The sequence below is a fragment of the Thalassophryne amazonica genome, chromosome 1 (genome assembly GCF_902500255.1).
Source record: "Thalassophryne amazonica chromosome 1, fThaAma1.1, whole genome shotgun sequence".
In the NCBI taxonomy this organism is placed as follows: Eukaryota; Metazoa; Chordata; class Actinopteri; order Batrachoidiformes; family Batrachoididae; genus Thalassophryne; species Thalassophryne amazonica.
Window position 1 is genome coordinate 74,109,248 of NC_047103.1, and position 21,410 is coordinate 74,130,657.

A 21,410-nucleotide genomic window follows, 5' to 3' on the forward strand; every position below is an offset into this window, starting at 1 on the left:
GGAGCTGTTGCGGACCAGTGGAGGCAGGCGGAGGGTGTCTGGATACCCAAGGAGGAGAATTCCCCAAGCTAGAGCAGTTCAAAACACTCTCGCTCCTTACTGTGGAGGGGAAGATTTTCTTCAGCATCCTTTCCAGAAGGTTGACAGACTTCCTCCTTAAGAATAGTTACATTGACACTTCAGTCCAGAATGGTGGGATTCCAGTTGTCAGGATGCCTTTAACACACCGTTGCTGTCACCCAGCTGATTAGGGAGGCATGGGAGGGTAAGGGAGACCTTGTGGTACTTTGGCTTGACCTGGCCAATGCCTATGGCTCCATACCCCACAAGCTCGTGGAGACTACCCTGGATCGACATCATGTACCCAGGAAGATCAAGGACCTCATCCTGAACTACTACGGGAATTTCAGGTGCAGAGTCACTTCTGGGAGTGTAACATCAGACTGACACCGGCTTGAAAAGGGCATCATAACTGGGTGCACCATCTCACTTAGCCTTTTTGCCATGGCCATGAACATGGTTGTCAAGGCACCTAAGAAGGAGTGCAGATGTCCTCTGTCCAAGTCTGGCATTCGGCAGCTCCCCATCAGAGCCTTCATGGACGATCTCACTGTCACCACAACATCTGTGCCCGGTGAGAGACAGTTACTCCAGGGCCTGGAAAGCTCATCTCTTGGGCAAGAATGAGCTTTAAACCGGCTAAATCCAGGGCCATGGTGCTGAAGAAGGGTAAGGTGGCAGACAAGTTTCGCTTTTTCGTGGACAGCACAGCAATCCCATCTACAACCCCTGGCAATAATTATGGAATCACCGGCCTCGGAGGATATTCATTCAGTTGTTTAATTTTGTAGAAAAAAAAGCAGATCACAGACATGACACAAAACTAAAGTAATTTCAAATGGCAACTTTCTGGCTTTAAGAAACACTATAAGAAATCAGGACAAAAAATTGTGGCAGATTTCTTGCTTGCTTGTCTTTTTGGCTTGCCTCTACTGGTGGTTGGCTCTCACTGCGGTATTGTATCACTTCCTGTTCCGGAGCACAGCGGTGTTTTGCTGTATCTGTTAGCTGTTTAATCTGCGCAGTTAGATTGATCTAGTTACCTAGATAACGATTTGTTTCACAGTGTAATCTTCACGTGCCTTAACTAAAGCACTCCCTCTGCTGAATCACCTCTAAATTATTTACACATTATTCACTTTGTGTGTTTTTAGGAATCCGCTAGCTTAGCGCAGCTACTACCTCTTAGCCGGTTTAGCATGGCGGCTTCTCCTGTCTCTCACGCACTTTTCTGCTCTGGGTGTGAAATGTTTAGTTATTCCTCGGCCTCCTTTAGCAGTAATGGTACTTGTAATAAGTGTAGCTTATTCGTAGCTTTGGCCAATTTTCTTAAATCCTCCAAACCATGACTATCCAGGGTTGGGACCAGGAAGCAGAGTTGTAGTCTTACACACCTCTCTGCAGCTTCTCTCCCCCTGCCATCCCCTCATTACCCCATCCCCGTAGAGACGGTGCCTGCTCCCAGACCACCAATAACCAGCAAAAATCTATTTAAGCATAAAAATTCAAAAAGAAAAAATAATATAGCACCTTCAACTGCACCACAGACTAAAACAGTTAAATGTGGTCTATTAAACATTAGGTCTCTCTCTTCTAAGTCCCTGTTAGTAAATGATATAATAATTGATCAACATATTGATTTATTCTGCCTTACAGAAACCTGGTTACAGCAGGATGAATATGTTAGTTTAAATGAGTCAACACCCCCGAGTCACACTAACTGCCAGAACGCTCGTAGCACGGGCCGAGGCGGAGGATTAGCAGCAATCTTCCATTCCAGCTTATTAATTAATCAAAAACCCAGACAGAGCTTTAATTCATTTGAAAGCTTGACTCTTAGTCTTGTCCATCCAAATTGGAAGTCCCAAAAACCAGTTTTATTTGTTGCTATCTATCGCCCTCCTGGTCGTTACTGTGAGTTTCTCTGTGAATTTTCAGACCTTTTGTCTGACTTAGTGCTTAGCTCAGATAAGATAATTATAGTGGGCGATTTTAACATCCACACAGATGCTGAGAATGCCAGCCTCAACACTGCATTTAATCTATTATTAGACTCAATTGGCTTTGCTCAAAATGTAAATGAGTCCACCCACCACTTTAATCATAGCTTAGATCTTGTTCTGACTTATGGTATGGAAATTGAAGATTTAACAGTATTCCCTGAAAACTCCCTTCTGTCTGATCATTTCTTAATAACATTTACATTTACTCTGATGGACTACCCAGCAGTGGGGAATAAGTTTCATTACACTAGAAGTCTTTCAGAAAGCGCTGTAACTAGGTTTAAGGATATGATTCCTTCTTTATGTTCTTTAATGCCATATACCAACACAGTGCAGAGTAGCTACCTAAACTCTGTAAGTGAGATAGAGTATCTCGTCAGTAGTTTTACATCCTCATTGAAGACAACTTTGGATGCTGTAGCTCCTCTGAAAAAGAGAGCTTTAAATCAGAAGTGCCTGACTCCGTGGTATAACTCACAAACTCGCAGCTTAAAGCAGATAACCCGTAAGTTGGAGAGGAAATGGCGTCTCACTAATTTAGAAGATCTTCACTTAGCCTGGGAAAAGAGTCTGTTGCTCTATAAAAAAGCCCTCCGTAAAGCTAGGACATCTTACTACTCATCACTAATTGAAGAAAATAAGAACAACCCCAGGTTTCTTTTCAGCACTGTAGCCAGGCTGACAAAGAGTCAGAGCTCTATTGAGCCGAGTATTCCTTTAACTTTAACTAGTAATGACTTCATGACTTTCTTTGCTAATAAAATTTTAACTATTAGAGAAAAAATTACTCCTAACCATCCCAAAGACGTATCGTTATCTTTGGCTGCTTTCAGTGATGCTTGTATTTGGTTAGACTCTTTCTCTCAGATTGTTCTGTCTGAGTTATTTTCATTAGTTACTTCATCCAAACCATCAACATGTCTATTAGACCCCATTCCTACCAGGCTGCTCAAGGAAGCCCTACCATTATTTAATGCTTCGATCTTAAATATGATCAATCTATCTTTATTAGTTGGCTATGTACCACAGGCTTTTAAGGTGGCAGTAATTAAACCATTACTTAAAAAGCCATCACTTGACCCAGCTTTCTTAGCTAATTATAGGCCAATCTCCAACCTTCCTTTTCTCTCAAAAATTCTTGAAAGGGTAGTTGGAAAACAGCTAACTGATCATCTGCAGAGGAATGGTCTATTTGAAGAGTTTCAGTCAGGTTTTAGAATTCATCATAGTACAGAAACAGCATTAGTGAAGGTTACAAATTATCTTCTTATGGCCTCAGACAGTGGACTCATCTCTGTGCTTGTTCTGTCAGACCTCAGTGCTGCTTTTGATACTGTTGACCATAAAATTTTATTACAGAGATTAGAGCATGCCATAGGTATTAAAGGCACTGCGCTGCGGTGGTTTGAATCATATTTATCTAATAGATTACAATTTGTTTATGTAAATGGGGAATCTTCTTCACAGACTAAGGTTAATTATGGAGTTCCACAAGGTTCTGTGCTAGGACCAATTTTATTCACTTTATACATGTTTCCCTTAGGCAGTATTATTAGACGGCATTGCTTAAATTTTCATTGTTACGCAGATGATACCCAGCTTTATCTATCCATGAAGCCAGAGGACACACACCAATTAGCTAAACTGCAGGATTGTCTTACAAACATAAAGACATGGTTGACCTCTAATTTCCTGCTTTTAAACGCAGATAAAACTGAAGTTATTGTAATTGGCCCCACAAATCTTAGAAACATGGTGTCTAACCAGATCCTTACTCTGGATGGCATTACCCTGACCTCTAGTAATACTGTGAGAAATCTTGGAGTCATTTTTGATCAGGATATGTCATTCAAAGCACATATTAAACAAATATGTAGGACTGCTTTTTTGCATTTACGCAGTATCTCTAAAATTAGAAAGGTCTTGTCTCAGAGTGATGCTGAAAAACTAATTCATGCATTTATTTCCTCTAGGCTGGACTATTGTAATTCATTATTATTAGGTTGTCCTAAAAGTTCCCTGAAAAGCCTTCAGTTAATTCAAAATGCTGCAGCTGGAGTACTAACGGGGACTAGAAGGAGAGAGCATATCTCACCCATATTGGCCTCTCTTCATTGGCTTCCTGTTAATTCTAGAATAGAATTTAAAATTCTTCTTCTTACTTATAAGGTTTTGAATAATCAGGTCCCATCTTATCTTAGGGACCTCATAGTACCATATCACCCCAATAGAGCGCTTCGCTCTCAGACTGCAGGCTTACTTGTAGTTCCTAGGGTTTGTAAGAGTAGAATGGGAGGCAGAGCCTTCAGCTTTCAGGCTCCTCTCTTGTGGAACCAGCTCCCAGTTTGGATCAGGGAGACAGACACCCTCTCTACTTTTAAGATTAGGCTTAAAACTTTCCTTTTTGCTAAAGCTTATAGTTAGGGCTGGATCAGGTGACCCTGAACCATCCCTTAGTTATGCTGCTATAGACTTAGACTGCTGGGGGGTTCCCATGATGCACTGAGTGTTTCTTTCTCTTTTTGCTCTGTATGCACCACTCTGCATTTAATCATTAGTGATTGATCTCTGCTCCCCTCCACAGCATGTCTTTTTCCTGGTTCTCTCCCTCAGCCCCAACCAGTCCCAGCAGAAGACTGCCCCTCCCTGAGCCTGGTTCTGCTGGAGGTTTCTTCCTGTTAAAAGGGAGTTTTTCCTTCCCACTGTCGCCAAGTGCTTGCTCACTGGGGGTCGTTTTGACCGTTGGGGTTTTTACGTAATTATTGTATGGCCTTGCCTTACAATATAAAGTGCCTTGGGGCAACTGTTTGTTGTGATTTGGCGCTATATAAATAAAATTGATTGATTGATTGAAATTGATTATGACCACCTTGGTCATGAAAGGAAGAAGTGCCATTTGGCACCACTCTGGTAGTCCAAGTGTTAATTATCCAAAAGATGTCTGAAACCAAAAAAATCCTAACAAGCAGTGTGAATATTTCATTACTACCTATTCTATCAATATTTAGTGCACTGGTGTTCCTTACTTCTAACAGGTAATGGTTCAGTTAGGATAATTCACTCATTTTTCATAAAAAAAATACATGTTCAAACTTTCTTTAATGTTTCACCACTTTATTACTTTTGAAAGACCAACTTATAAAACACAGTTTTACATAACATTGAAACCTAACATTTAAATTTTGTTTGACATACATGCACAGTTTATGAACCAAAAATGAACAAAATCACGATACAACAAACAAGCAATTGCAATATGAACGTGTGTATGTGTGTACATCTACACAGCACACAAGTGACATGTCATCACACTGTGCTTTGTGCAAATGAATTTTGCACATTTTGCACAGGTCATGGTTTTCTTGACATTGTCAGATGGCCTGCAGACCTGGCACCTCTTCCTTTTTCCCTCAGCAGCAACCTAGAAACATGTGGACCATGATTACTTTACTATGGTGTAGCGAAATTCTAAATCGCCTCACATGGGTGCACCAATATAAATGTAACAAAATTTACATGCCTCGCAATGGGGCACCAAAATAAACTGTAACAAATAAGTTAATTTAATTATTTGGAATGAATGGCACCTCACACTGAGGCACCAATTTAATGCAGGGAATAAGTAGATAAGCCTTGCAATGTGTTATTGGCCTCACAGAGAGCACCAAAAATAGCAAAAGTATTGTTAAGCTCCCAAATGGAGTTAAATTGGCCTAGACCTCATTTAATGGGTCAACAAGATAACAATATTAGGGTTTAATAATTATTATTTAATTAGAATAATATCTAATTACCTCAGGGCAGCACCTATTTAAAGCATAGGTACTTTAATTTAAACAACCATTATTCAGTCTCAAATTAATCAGTCTCAATTTAATTAATCAGTCTCGGGTCTGAAAGTCTGAATTCTATGATACGATTGACCAAGGGTTTCCTTCTGAACACAAAATGAACCACAGCAGAAATAGTTACATTTTATTTACAAGTATACAAGAAATGAACAGTTTACTGGCATTTTTGTGGACAGTGATTAAATAAGTTCATTTATAGACACAATTTACTTACTCGTGAGATGTTGAAAGAAAGTAGTGAGATAAAGCTTAAAGACTTTAAGTAAATAAATCTGATTAGAATTTAGTGATGAAATTTGAAGCCAGTTATTATTAAGAAAATGATCAAACAAATGTATGTTTAAAAAGAAGCCACTTTGCATCCTTTCACAACAAAACCCTTTTTCTGGAACGTTTAACTGGGTCACTTAGCTGATCCGTTGAAGAGATGGTTCGGATGAACCGTCTGTCTGTCGTTGATGTGTTAGGCTGTTTGCATCGTGAGCTCACTTGGGTCAGGGGTTAAACCAGCGATCTCCCCAGCAATCCCAAAGGTTTCAGTGTCAGCTGGTTTTACCGACAGGATGGCTGCTTGCAGTCAGGTCCGCCGTCAAGTGGAAGGCGTTTGTTGAAAATGGCTTCTGGTAGCTTTTAAAAGTTTGTTGGAGCCAGATTAAAAGTCCTTGTGAATTTAGAAAAAAAAGATAAACCTTTAAGAGCAGCGTTATAAAGTACAGAAAAGGAAAGTCGCTTTTCTGTAAATTCGTGATTATTTTGAAAAGTTCAGCTCGGAAGTTCTCTTAAAAATTTGAACGACTTGACGAACCTTAAAAATGTCAGGCTATTAATTTGTCAAAGTTATCAAAGATGAAACAACGAATGAATGAATGAATGAAACCACGTGGTAGCGCAGCTAGGCTAGCATGGGACCTTGTTGACCCAAAAATAAAGTTAAGCATTTAAACATTGAAAGAGAGCAAGAAGGAACTCTGTTCTAACTTTTTAAAGGGGACTTGTGTCATTAAACTCCGCTCATTAAGGGCGTGTAATTTCACAGAAAACTTCATGTTAGAGAAATGATTCAACTGTTTAAACACATGAACTATTTTGGCATACTATTTGTTCTAAGACACTCGAATGGATACACATTAATCGTCACTTAAACACTCCATTTGGTTAAAACAGAATATTTCACCATCAACATTAGGGATGGGTATTGAGAAACGGTTCCTTTCGGGTATCGTTAAGAAATTATTCGATCCACCGACATTAATAACCTTTTTGCTTAGCGATTCTGTTAGAGTGGCCGTTGTTTTGGGGGGTGTTTGTCAGGAAAATGATAATTTCTCTACATTGATTACAGACCCTGCAGCGGGTCCGTAATCAACTTTTCTGCAGCGCGACTTTGCTTTGAACCTTGAACCAATCGAAGCAGTGGTTCACAGATTGAAGCAGTGCTTCGATCTATTGCTTTGTTTTTTCTTTCTTTCTTTCGCTTAATTTTTCCCCGCTAAAACCCTAAGGAGCATACGTCTGTGAGTATTATTTACCTTTTTTACGTTAAACTGACCTGTTATGGTCTTCTGAAACAGTTGATAGATGTATTTTATAACTTAAAAATGGGAGCGATGCTAACGCGTTAGCATGTCTATGGCATTTTCAGTGTTAAAAGTTAGCATCAAGCAGCTGCAGCTGTCATCATGTTCGGGTGCATTTGTTTTCAAATTGTAATATTTTTTAAATTTATTTTTGTTTATATATTAATAATCTAATGATTATTATATACAATATATACTTATTATATACAATTTTAGAGAAAGAGACAAAAAGAACCTGAATAGAAACATAACAGAAAAAATATAAAAGCAACTAACAATGAATATACGAGGTCTGTTAGAAAAGTATCCAACCTTTTTATTTTTTCAAAAACTATATGGATTTGAATCACGTGTGATTGCATCAGCCAAGCTTGAACCTTCGTGCGTGAGTTTTTTCACGCCTGTCGGTTGCGTCATTCGCCTGTGAGCAGGCTTTGTGTGAGCAGTGGTCCACCCCTCTCGTCAGATTTTTATTTTGAATAAAATGTCTGAATGATTTGGAGCTTTGCTGCATCAATTTTTTCCAGAAACTGTGAGAGACCTCCAGGTGGAAACCATTCGGAAAATTCAGATGGCTTTCAGGGACGATTTTATGGGGATTACACAGATTAAGGAGTGCTCCAGCCTGTTTAAAGACCGCCCACAGCTGCTGAGAGCACGCCGGCTTCGAGCGCCGATCGACAGGCTGAATCAACCAGATCATTTCCAACGTGAAGGCTTTGTTGATCCGGGACGTCGTCTGACTTACACAAAAATGGCAGGAGACGTGGACATCAGTACTTTTTCGGCACATTCCACTGTTACAGGAGTTTTTTTCATACAAAGAGAAGTGGAGGGATGCGCCACGGAGCCGTTCAATGGCGCGGCACAAAACCACCTCCATGTTGGTCTCACAGGACGGCTTTGAGATGGCTTTCAGAAGGCTTTCAGTGGCTTTTCAGTCGTGTGACTATCCGAGAAATTGTGGATGAGCCTGGACATGTCAGAAAATGTCCTGTGAGGCTTCATCACGGCGTTGCTTTGCGCCATGCGGTACCGCCGCGAAGCGTGGAATTCCTCCACACGTCTGTCTCAATGTGCCGAAAAAGTGCTGCTGTCCACGTCTTCCGCAATTCCTGTGCAATTCCTGTGCTAGTCAGACGACGTCCAAGATAATACACAGCATCCAGTTTGGAAATGAATGGCACATTCCACTGTTACAGGAGTTTTTGTCATGGAAAGAGGAGCGGAGGAATTCTGCGAGTCGCGGCGGTGCTGCATGGCGCAAAGCAACGCCGTGATGAAGCCTCACAGGACATGTTCTGGCATGTCCAGGCTCATCACACGACTGAAAAGCCACCGAAAGCCATCTCAAACCCGTCCTGTGAGACCAACAAGGAGGTGGTTTTGTCCCGCGCCATGAGCGGCTCTGTGGTGCATCCCTCCGCTTCTCTTTCCATGAAAAAAAACTCCTGTAACAGTGGAATGTGACGAAAAAGTACTGATGTCCACGTCTCCTGCCATTTTTGTGTAAGTCAGACGACGTCCCAGATCAACAAAGCCTTTCACGTTAGAAATGATCTGGTTGATTCAGCCTGTCGATCGGAGCGCGGCGCGCTCTCAGCAGCTGTGGGCAGTCTTTAAACCGGCTGGAGCTCTCCTTAATCTGTGTAATCCCCATAAAATCGTCCCTGAAAGCCATCTGAATTTTCCGAATGTTGTCCACCTGGAGGTCTCTCACAGTTTCTGGAAAAAATTGATGCAGCAAAGCTCCAAATCATTCAGACATTTATTCGCAATAAAAATCCGACGAGAGGGGTGGACCAGTGCTCACATAAAGCCTGCTCACAGGCGAATGACGCAACTGACAGGCGTGAAAAAACTCACACATGCGCACGAAGGTTCAAGCTTGGCTGATGCAATCACACGTGATTCAAATCCCTATGGTTTTTGAAAAAAATAAAAAGGTTGGATACTTTTCTAACAGACCTCGTACATACATAAATAAATGCATACATACTTAAAGAAATAAATAAGTGTTTCCTGTGAACACCTAGTGACTCTTATACCTCCATTTCATCCCTGTCTTATTTAAGTTTAATGACAGTTTGTTTCGGTCAAACCATATTTTCAATGAGTTAATTTCTTCAGTGATTTCCTCCAGAACTATCTGCCAAGCTAGAAAACTGCTGCATCCTAGTAAGAGCAGAATACTACTGGAGTGAATTTGAATAAGGAAAGTTGTTTTTTTTTTTCTCACCTAAATGGATGCTGCACTCACTCCAGTTTATTGTCTGGAATAGTCCCACATTGCATTTCAGAGCTTCTAGAATTGAAACATTTTCGTGCGGGTGGTGTTGGGGGGTAATTTTGGATTTCAGCTTTTTTTGTTTTTCACCACTTTCATTCCTGAACATGTCAATCGTGAGTCACTTTTGTGCGGATTAAAGTTACTAACTGGGACTCCTGTCTTGTTGCGAGAAAGAAACAAGAATCATCCTCCGTTCTGTTCACACAGCTCCAAATGCTGCACAGCTCTCTGTCGAGTCAAATTAAAATGATAGAGTCCAGTCGGAATTAATAACTTCAAAGCGAAACACCGTTTTGTTTATTTTTATTTATGTCCAGAGATCAAAGATACAGTGACCAATTTCATATTTATTTACTTTAAGACTCAATGAAATATTATATGCAAAGTGATATGATTATATGCAAAGCATTTTGTTTGATTAATCAATACAAACAACATTAGAAGTTTTTATATATGAATAAGAGTACTGATGCATTTTTTATTTTAAGCAAAGGTCTTTCCTTCATTTAGACCAGAGGTCTCAAACCGGTTCCAGAAAGTGCCGAGAGGGTGCAGGCTTTCTGTGCAACCACCCACTCCAGCAGGTGATTTCACTGATTAACTGATGATTTCACCTGCTCAAAGTGATGTTAATCAGTGAAATCATCAGTTAATCAGTGAAATCACCTGCTGGAGTGGATGGTTGCACAGAAAACCTGCACCCTCTCGGCCCTTTCTGGAACCGGTTTGATACCTCTGATTTAGACCTAGAGATAATAGCTGGTTGTCAAGGCTCAAAATTTATGGCCACATATTATCATGGAAGAGACCTTCCTGCAGCGTCTGGAGAGGATCTGGCCTTGGCGTGAAGCCATAAATGTTCGATTTTCCTGGCTTGGGGAAGTTCAGATTCTGACGTGAAGCAATTATAATGTCATGTAATTCACAGTCACCGAAATTTAACTGATAAACAAGCAAGGGCTCCTTTGAAGAACTCTGAGTTACAGTTCTGTTGTGATGTGGAGCAAGAGTTGGGGCCCACGTAAGTGTCTCCAAAGCTTATCTCCAGATGGACCCAGGAATTTCCCAATTAAAAGTAAAACACAGTCTCGGTCCTCAGTTCAAAACCTCAGGTTTTTGTTGAGAAAGCATTAATGTATTTATTTAATTATGGCGAAGCGAGGCCATGCACTACAGTGGTGTCTTTTTGCTGATACCACGACACACACAACACAATCTCATACACTTATACACACATACGTACTTACTTACTCGCTTACTAACTTACCTCACGCACTGGTGTAGTGCTTGATGCAGTCCTCTCCTGAATCTCTCTTAACGTGGCTGCAGCGGCTGGCGTCCTTGGCAGGTGCTGCCTCCGTTGGTTGTGCGGTGTCACAAGTACTTTCCCCAGCTCCTCGAGAAAGATGTGCCTCTTGTACAGCTTTGACACATTCTAGTCAGGAAAGATCTCAATCCAGATGACAAATGCATTGGAGGGCGATACATCTACCATGTTATAAAAAATGACCAATGGCCAGCGCACAGTCATTCATTTGGTGCTGTAGGACCCTGTTACTTTGTCCAAGTTGTCAACCCCCCCTTTGGTGGCATTGTAATCAAGGATCATGCTTGATTTCTGGTCCTCTCTTGTATTGATTGCAGCATTTTTATGCAGAGTGCTCATGAGCACAACATTTTTTCCCTTTTTGGGGCAGTAAGACACCAGGGCTCTGGTGTCTGTGAAGGCAAAGATGGAAGATTGAGGGGCCCTATTCTTGATTGCCAACAGCTCAGCCGGGTGTTCAGCCCAGTTCTTTCGGACAGTTCAGACCATTGTGAGCTTTCTCTTTAGAAGCTCCTGACCCAAATTGTAGCTTGTGAAAACATAAATGACGAGAACATAAATGGTTCCCCTCAAAAGTCATAACACCTGCACGTGTGTGTGTGTGTGTGTGTGTGTGTGAGAGAGAGAGAGAGAGATTGGGGTGAAATATGTCTCACAGTTTCAAAGAAAGAAATAGTCTGACATTTCTGACACCCTTTTACCTCCACTTTGACTGCTGGGTCAAATTGACCTGAGCAGTATTATGTAATATAAACATGCAGGGGGTGGTTGCAAATATGTATGTGAGATTAACCATTTTCATATTTTATGTTGATTACACTAATTAAGGCAAGCAGAAGAAGTTTCATACTTAAAAATACTTTTAACTATTTTTTTCCTAGATCTTCAAACTTTAAAACTGGTCAATTTGACCCGGAATACAACAAGGGGGTTGAGTTAAAGGAAGATAACTTTTGAAATGTTTATATTGAGAAGCCTGATTTACTTTTTTTAGATATGAAATGGCATGAACAAATTAAAATGTGTGAAATAACAAGGGGCCCAAAGCATTTGGAGGGAACTGTACAATCAAAACTGTAGTCTTCTGTAAGCAACACACACACACACACACACACACACACACACACACACACACACACACACACACACACACACACACACACACACACACACATTTTTGTCTTTTATATATATTTTCATTACTACTGGCTGAACATCCTACTTTTGTTCTGTATCCAGGTTACAGAGGGTCTTCACAGGAACTGTATCACAGCAGTTGCCTTGTTTCATCAAGCTGCCATGGCATCAGGTGGGGCCCCGGCTGTAGGGGCTTCACAGTTTGTTACCAAAGTGGAACTGACAATTTCCTGTGAGAACCTCATGGACATGGACATCTTATCCAAATCTGACCCCCTGTGTGCTTTATACATCAACACTTCAGGCTCCCACTGGTATGAGGTCTGTATTTACTCATGACAGAAGATAATAATAATATTAAATTAATTTATAATGTACTTTATATTTGCAATAAATCTCAAAGTGCTACAGCAATTAAAAAGAAAGATTGATAAAAAAAACAGAAACAAAAGTAGGCAGATTATTAAAACAATCACTAGAAGAATAGGGGAAGCAGAAAATCAAACGTCAATTAAAACATTGGGTAAAAAGAAACATTTTAAAGCCCTTTTTAAAAGATTCAACGGTCTGTGGTGCCCTCAGTTGAGGGGCTGCGTGGAAGAAGGCATGGTCTCTTATGATGCAGGAGTCCTAGGACGACAAGTAAGAAGAAGATGGGTGTTGGAGGAGCGAAGAGAACGTGCAGGACAGTGAGGGGTGAGGAGTTCTGTTAGGTATGATGGGGCGTTACCGTATAAACATTGAAAAGTAACCAGTGAAATTTTGTATGTGATCAGGGCAGAAATAGGAAGCCAGTGAAGTGAACGGAGGATGGGAGTGATGTGCTCATGCTTATGCACTGACATCAGGACCCTAGCAGCGTGGTTCTGGACATAGTGAAGTCTTTGTATATTCTTGCCAGGAGTCCCCTTAAGAAGTGTATTGCAATAGTCTAGTTTGGAGGAGACAAAGGTGTGGATGAGCTTTTCAGAATCGGAAAAGGACAGTGTGGGCCTAAGTTTAGCTACATTACAAAGGTGAAAAAATGAGGTTTTACAAGATTTTAAAAACTGTTTTAGGTACACAGATGAAATAGGGTAAATGTTGTCTTCAACCCATGCTGTATGAATGGTCCAAAATACCTTCAGCCAGAATCCAGACTCTCATTGGGAGCTGTAGGAAGCATTTAGAGGCTGTTAGTTCTGCAAAAGAAGGATCTACTAAATATTGATGTATTTTTTTCTGTTGGGGTGCCCAAATTTATGCACCTGCCTAATTTTGTTTAAAGAATTATTGCACACTTTCTGTAAATCCTATAAATTTCATTTCACTTCTCAAATATCACTGTGTTTGTCTGCTATATGATATATTTTACTGAATTCGCTGATCCAAACAACCAATGATTTATAAAGGAAAATCATGGAAATCATCAGGGATGCCCAAACATTTGCATACAACTGTATGAATGATAACACAAAAACTTTTTTTCACTCGGGGTGAGTGGTTGGGTGAAGCCATTTATTGTCAAACAACTGTGTTTACCCTTTTTAAAATCATAATGACAACAGAAACTACCCAGATGACCCTGATCAGAAGTTTACATATCCCTGTTCATAATGTGTATTGCCCCCTTTAACATCAATGACAGCTTGGAGTCTTTTGTGGTAGTTGTGGATGAAGCTTTCTGCCACTGAATATGTCTTCAACTTTATTTACATCAATTGCAAAGAAATGCAAATAGTATGGCACTCTACGGTAAATCTGTATGGAGTTGGCAGTTCTCAAAGACTGAGTGACTGTGCAAGTAAAAGAGTAGGGAGAGCCACCAAGACACCCAGACAACCTAGAAGAAGTTATAGGCTCATGTGGCTGTGATTAGAGAAATTGTGCACAGTGAAAACTGTGCATTTTGCATCACCGCTCTTACGTCCCCTTCACACATAACATGAAGTTGGGCAAAGGAAGCAGAAACCGTTTCATGCACGAATACAGTGCAAGGACGTACATCGCGCTCACACAGCAGGAGCAGCGATAACATGCTGAACATGTTATTTATTCTGTGCATAAATCAACAAAAATGTATCACCACAAAATAATGTGAGTGCACAGAACATTATAAGAACAATGAATGTACTGTTTAAATGTAAGACAGTCATGTTACTCTAAAACCACAGGACACATACACCAAAAAAAAAAACAACCTCACTTATAATCTTTAATTCCTGTTATAGAGGACAATGCAATAATTATCCTCCTCCTCAATGTAAACAAGGAAGTAATGAACTAACATGGATAAGTTTTTCTTCCTTTTATTTTTTTACATGAATGACATGATGCACTCATATCATGGACACATCAGCCAGCTCCGCATGTCCCTCTGTCCAGCACACACTGAAGCACTGGTGACCGCGTTGCAAAGGTGATATGTGGTTTTATTTATTACAGTGTGAGGAGAGCCTGCCAATATACGTGCCTCGTGGTGGCGTCTCGTTAGGTGATATTCTGCATGGCACGATATGTGTTCCCCAGCTATGTGTTGCGCTGATGCCGTGGCTGCATTGTGGAGCGGCGCATGCTGCAGGACCGCAGCACTGGTCGTGGGCGGTGGTCAGCCCCCTCCCTGCATGGGTTTGAATGTCATCCAACCCATGAAATGATTACATATCAACCACAGTCCCCTGACAAACGCATAACTGTAGTATGCATGTGACCATGTCAATCAATACATGATTGACATGCCCATCTTCCCATTGCAACAACGCACTCAAGGTTGGGTAGGATTACTTTGAAATGTAATCCAAAAGTAATCAGATTACAAGTAATTCCAAATGTACATACATATATGTAATCCACGTGTACGAGGTCTATTAGAAAAGTATCCGACCTTATTATTTTTTTCAAAAACCATATGGATTTGAATCACGTGTGATTGCGTCAGGCAAGCTTGAACCTTCGTGCGCATGCGTGAGTTTTTTCACGCCTGTCGGTTGCGTCATTCGCCTGTGAGCAGGCTTTGAGTGAGGAGTGGTCCACCCCTCTCGTCGTTTTTTTCATTGTTTAGGAATGGCTCAGAGACTGTTGCTTTGCTTGATCAAAATTTTTTCAGAAACTGTGAGGGACATCAAAGTGGACACCATTCGAGAAATTCAGATGGTTTTTGGTGAAAATTTTATGGGCTTCAAAGAGATTACGGAGTGTTACCATCGCTTTAAGGACGGCCCAGAGTGACGGGTGGTGCGCCGTGCTCTGAAGCCGCCATCGACAGGCTGAGCGACCATTTCATTTCTAAACGGATGGCTGTATGGATCCGTGACCATCATGTGCAATTTCTCTGGTTATCACAAGAGCTGGACATCAACCATTTTCCGGCAGATTTCACTTTTAACAAGAGATTTTGTCATGGAAAGCCGAGCGAAGGCTTCGCGCGTCACGATGGATTCACTACTGGAGCGAGACAAAACCACCTCCGTTTTCGTCTCACAGGACGGCTTTGAGATGGCGTTCAGACAGCTGTCGGTGGTTTTTCCATCGAGTGATTATCCGAGAAATTGTGGATGTGCCTGGACATGCCAGAACATGTCCTGTGAGGCTTCATCATGGCGTTGCTTTGCGCCATGCGGCACCACCGCGATGCGTGAAGCCTCCGCTCCTCTTTCCATGACAAAAACTCCTGTAACAGTGGAATGTGCCGTTCATTTCCAAACTGGATGCTGTGTTTTATCCGGGATGTCATCTGGCTAGCACAGGAATTGTGAAAAGACGTGGACATCAGCACTCTTTCGACACATTGAGACAGACGTGCGGAGGAATTCCGGAGGAGGCACCTCAACTGAGTCCTTTCGACGTGGAGGAGCAGCGGCTCGACTCCGAGCTCCTCCCGAGTGACCGAGCTCCTCACCCTATCTCTAAGGGAGCGCCCAGCCACCCTGCGGAGGAAACTCATCTCGGCCGCTTGTACTCGCGATCTCGTTCTTTCGGTCATGAGCCAAATCTCATGACCATAGGTGAGGATCGGAACGTAGATCGATCGGTAAATCGAGAGCTCTGCCCCCCTACTCAGCTCTCTCTTCACCACGACGGTCCGATACAGCGACCGCATCACTGCAGATGCTGCACCGATCCGTCTATCGATCTCACGTTCCATCCATCCCTCATTCGTGAACAAGACCCTGAGATACTTAAACTCCACTTGAGGCAAGGACACTCCACCGACCTGAAGAGGGCAAAGCACCTTTTTCCGGTCGAGAACCATGGCCTCGAATTTGGAGGTGCTAATTTTCATCCCGGACGCTTCACACTCGGCTGCAAACCGCCCCAGTGCACGCTGAAGGTCCTGATTTGACGAAGCCAACAGAACCACATCGTCCGCAAACAGCAGAGACGAGATTCTGTGGTTCCCAAACCAGACCCCCTCTACACCCTGGCTGTGCCTAGAAATTCTGTCCATAAAAATAATGAACAGAACCGGTGACAAAGGGCAGCCCTGGCGGAGGCAAACGTGCACTGGAAACAGGTCTGACTTACTACCGGCAATGCGAACCAAGCTCTTGCTGCGGTTGTACAGGGACCGGATAGCCTTTAGCAAAGGACCCCGGACCCCATACTCCCGGAGCACTCCCCACAGGGTGCCCTGAGGGACACGGTCGAACGCCTTCTCCAGATCTACAAAACACATGTGGACTGGTTGGGCGAACTCCCATGAACCCTCGAGCACCCGATGGAGCATGTAGAGCTGGTTCAGTATGCCGCAACCAGGACGAAAACCACACTGCTCCTCCTGAATCCGAGGTTCGACCATCGGTCGAATTCTCCTCTCCAGTACTCTGGAATAGACCTTACCGGGGAGGCTGAGGAGTGTGATCCCCCTATAGTTGGAACACACTCTCCGGTCCCCCTTCTTAAACAGAGGGACCACCACCCCGGTCTGCCAATCCAGAGGCACTGTCCCCGATCGCCACGCGATGTTGCAGAGGCGTGTCAGCCAAGACAGTCCCACAACATCCAGAGACTTAAGGTACACAGGACGGATTTCATCCACCCCAGGAGCCTTGCCACTGAGGAGCTTTCTAACCACCTCGGTGACTTCGGCCTGGGTAATGGATGAGTCCGCCTCTGAGTCCCCAGTCTCTGCTTCCTCTTCGGAAGACATGAAGATGGGATTGAGGAGATCCTCAAAGTTCTCCTTCCACCACCGACAACATCCCCAGTCAGGGTCAACAGCTCCCCACCCGCACCGTAAACAGTGCTGGTGGAGAGCTGTTTCCGCCTCCTGAGGCGTCAGACGGCTTGCCAGAATCTCTTCGAGGCCGACCGATAGTCCTCCTCCATAGCCTCCCCGAACTCCTCCCAGACCCGAGTTTTTGCCTCTGCGACTGCACGGGCTGTGGCATGCTTGGCCTGCTAGTACCTGTCAGCTGCCTCTGGGGTCCCACCTACCAACAAAGATAAGTAGGACTCCTTCTTCAGCTTGATGGCATCCCTTACTTCCGGTGTCCACCACCGGGTTCGGGGATTACCATCGCGACAGGCACCAGAGACCTTGCGACCACAGCTACGAGCAGCCACATCGACAGTGGAGGTGGAGAACATGGTCCACTAGGACTCCATGTCTCCAACCTCCCCTGGGATCTGGGAGAAGCTCTCCCGGAGGTGGGAGTTGAAGACCTCGCTGACAGAGGGTTCCGCCAGTCGTTCCCAGCAGACCCTCACGATACGTTTGGGCCTGCCAGGTCTTACCGGCTTCCTCCCCTCCCAGTGGATCCAACTCACCACCAGGTGGTGATCAGTCGACAGCTCTGCCTCTCTCTTCACTCGAGTGTCTGAGACACGTGTCCGAAGGTCAGATGATACGACTACAAAGTTGATCATCGACCTCCGACTCAGGGTGTCCTGGTGCCACGTGCACTTATGGACACCCTTGTGCTCGAACATGGTGTTCGTGATGGACAAACTGTGACTAGCACAGAAGTCCAACAACTGAATACCACTCGGGTTCAGATCGGGGAGGCCGTGCTTCCCGATCACCCCCCTCCAGGGCTCACTGTCGCCGCCCACGTGGGCGTTGAAATCCCCCAGGAGAACATTGGAGTCCCCAGTCGGAGCGCTATCTTGTACCCCTCCCAGGGACTCCAGGAAGGTCGGGTACTCGGCATTGCCATTCGGCCCGTAGGCTGAGACAATGGTGAGAGACCTGTCCCCAACCCGAAGGCGTAGGGACGCGACCCTCTCGTTCACCGGAGTGAACTCCAACACTTGGCGACTGAGCTGGGGGGCAATAAGCAATGCGACTCCAGCTCTCCGCCTCTCCCCGTGGGCGACGCCAGAAAAATGAAGCGTCCAGCCCCTCTCCAGGAGTTGGGTACCAGAGCCCAAGCTGAGCATGGAGGTGAGCCCGACTATCTCTAGTTGTATCTCTCAACCTCCCACATAAGCTCAGGCTCCTTCCCCCCTAGCGAGGTGACATTCCACGTCCCAACAGCCAGGGGCTGTGAGCATGGACCGGGCCGCCGGTCCACCAGCCCTCGACCGCCACCCAATCCTCTCTGCACCCGACCCCCATGGCCCCCTCGGCAGGTGATGAACCCACAGGAGGGCGGGCCCACGTCGGTCTTTCGGGCTGAGCCCGGCCGGGCCCCATGGGCTAAGGCCTGACCACCAGGCGCGCGCGCAAGCCCCAGCCCCAGGCCTGGCTCCAGGGTGGGACCCTGGCTCCGCCATACCCGGCGACGTCTCGGTCCTTGATCTTTTACTGGTCATGGAGGTTCTGAACTGCCCTTAGTCTGACCCATCACCTAGGACCTGTTTGCCTTGGGAGACCCTACAGGGAGCACAAAGCCCCCGACAACATAGCTTCTAGGATCATCCGGGTACGCAAACTCCCCCACCACGATAAGGTGGCAGCTGGAGGGGGAGTATTATTATTATTATTATAGCTATTCATCACTAATATATGACATCAATTACATAATAATAAAAAAGGAATATTGGTCACACTCGGTAGTGGTAATAACGTATTGGTGTTTGGTTGTGGGATTAAATAAGCTCGTCTTCTTCCCACCCCTTTTCGGGCTAAATGCGAGTGTATGTATGTATGTTTGTATGTATGTATTTCCTGTTCTTTTCAACCCAATGTGGGTAAATGTAAATGTGAAAGAAATGCTTATTTTGTAAAGCTCGAAATAAATAATCAATCAATCAATATGTATGTGTGTGTGTGTGTGTGTGTGTGTGTATATATATATATATATATATATATATATATATATATATATATATATATATATATATATATATATATGTACGAGGTCTGTTAGAAAAGTATCCAACCTTATTATTTTTTTCAAAAACCATATGGATTTGAATCACATGTGATTGCGTCAGCCAAGCTTGAACCCTCGTGCGCATGCGTGAGTTTTTTTATGCCTGTCGGTTGCTTCATTCGCCTGTGAGCAGGCTTTGAGTGAGGTGTGGTCTACCCCTCTCGTCTATTTTTTATTTCGAATAAATGTCTGAACGATTTGGATCTTTGCTGCATCAATTTTTTGGACAGGCTGACACCCCGCACAAACAACCAGATCAGAAAGCTTTGTTGATCCGGGACCTCGTCTACCTTTCACAAAAAGGCAGAAGATGTGGACGTCAGCACTTTTTCCGGCACATTCCACCGTTACAGGACTTTTTTTTCATGGAAAAAGAAGCCGAGGGACGCGCCACGGAGCCGTTCATTACGTGGGACAAAACCACCTCGGTGTTGGTCTCACAGGACGGCTTAAAGGTGGATTTCAGATGGATTCCGGTTGCTTTCCAGTCGTGTGAATATCCGATTATGATTGTGCATGAGCTGAACATGCCAGAACATGTCCTGTGAGGCTTCATCACGGCGTTTCTTTTCGCCATGCAGCTCCGCCGCGACGCGCGGAGGTCCTCCGCCTTTGTTCCTCTTTCCATGACAAAAACTCCTGTAACAGTGAAATGTGCCGTTCATTTCTAAACTGGACGCTGTCTTGATCCGGTATGTCCTCTGACTAGCACAGGAATTGTGAAAAGACGTGGACATCAGCACTTTTTCCGGCACATTAAGACAGACGTGCGGAAGAGTTCGGCAAATGCCCAGCTCTCCACAATTTCTCTTATCCTCACTCGACTGGTAAGCCACTGAAAGCCGAGATAGGCATGTCCCAACTTGTCCTCTGACACTCCAAAACAGAGGTGTTCTTTGTCTCGCTCCATCAGCGAATCCGTCGTGACGCGCGGAGCCTCCGTGTGGCTTTCCATGACAAAATCTCTTGTTAAAAGTGAAATCTGCCGGAAAATGGCTGATGTCCAGCTCTTGTGATAACCAGAGAAATTGCACACGATGGTCTCGGATCCATACAGCCATCCGTTTAGAAATGAAATGGTCGTTTCTGCCTGTCGATCGCGGCTCGGAGCGCGGCGCGCTGTGCGCCATTGTGGGCAAGGTTGGTCCTTATTTGAGTGGAGTGACTTGGGCCAAGTTTGTTGTGATTTTGCACTTTATATATATACATAATATACTTATACATGAATTGAAGTGTAATTGAATATTGAAGTGTATGTCTGTGTGTTGATATGCAGTGTGTTGTGAATTTGTATTTATGTTATTATGACTGTTATAATTGTTGGACTTGTACTAGCAGGGGTGGGCGTTGATAAGCTTTGCTCTGCCCACACCCTTTCGGACTCACAGGCTTTGTTTATATAACATTCATGTTATTTGTATGTTTCTGTTCTTTCGGATTTGTGTGTGTGCCGAATAAATCCATTCATTCATTCATTCATTCAAAGTTCAATTTTGGTCTCATCACTCACAAAAGACTTTGTTCTCTGTGCTGTTTGGCATATTGTAAGAGAGATATTTTGTGGCATTTGCGTAGTAATGGCTTTCTACTGGCGACTGTACCATGTAGCTCATTTTTCTTCAAGTGTGCCCTTATTGTGCATCTTGAAACAGCCACATCACTTTTTTACCTGTATTTCAGCTCAAGTTATTTGTAGGTTTTTCTTTGCATCCCTAACAATTGTCCTGGCAGTTGTTGCAGAAATTTGTGCTACTCTACCTGCCCGTGGTTTGGTTCCAACAGAATCCCTCATTTTCAACTTCTTAATTAGAGTTTCAACACTTCTGTTTGGCATTCTCAGCCCTTTGGATATCTTTTTATATCCCTT

General features: G+C 43.6%; 1 protein-coding gene across 2 annotated transcripts in view; it reads left to right on the forward strand.

Annotated features, from left to right (window-relative positions):
- The window catches only part of LOC117511826 (copine-3-like), a 102,317-nt gene that overhangs the window by 13,066 nt on the left and 67,841 nt on the right, over positions 1–21,410 (forward strand). The window contains exon 2 of one of the 2 annotated variants that reach the window (XM_034171739.1): positions 12,348–12,566. In XM_034171739.1, coding sequence (XP_034027630.1) covers positions 12,408–12,566 — 159 coding nt within the window. In that variant the 5' untranslated portion in view covers positions 12,348–12,407. Of the gene's footprint in view, positions 1–12,347; positions 12,567–21,410 lie in introns of those variants that run through there. The other variant, XM_034171744.1, reaches the window with a different exon arrangement.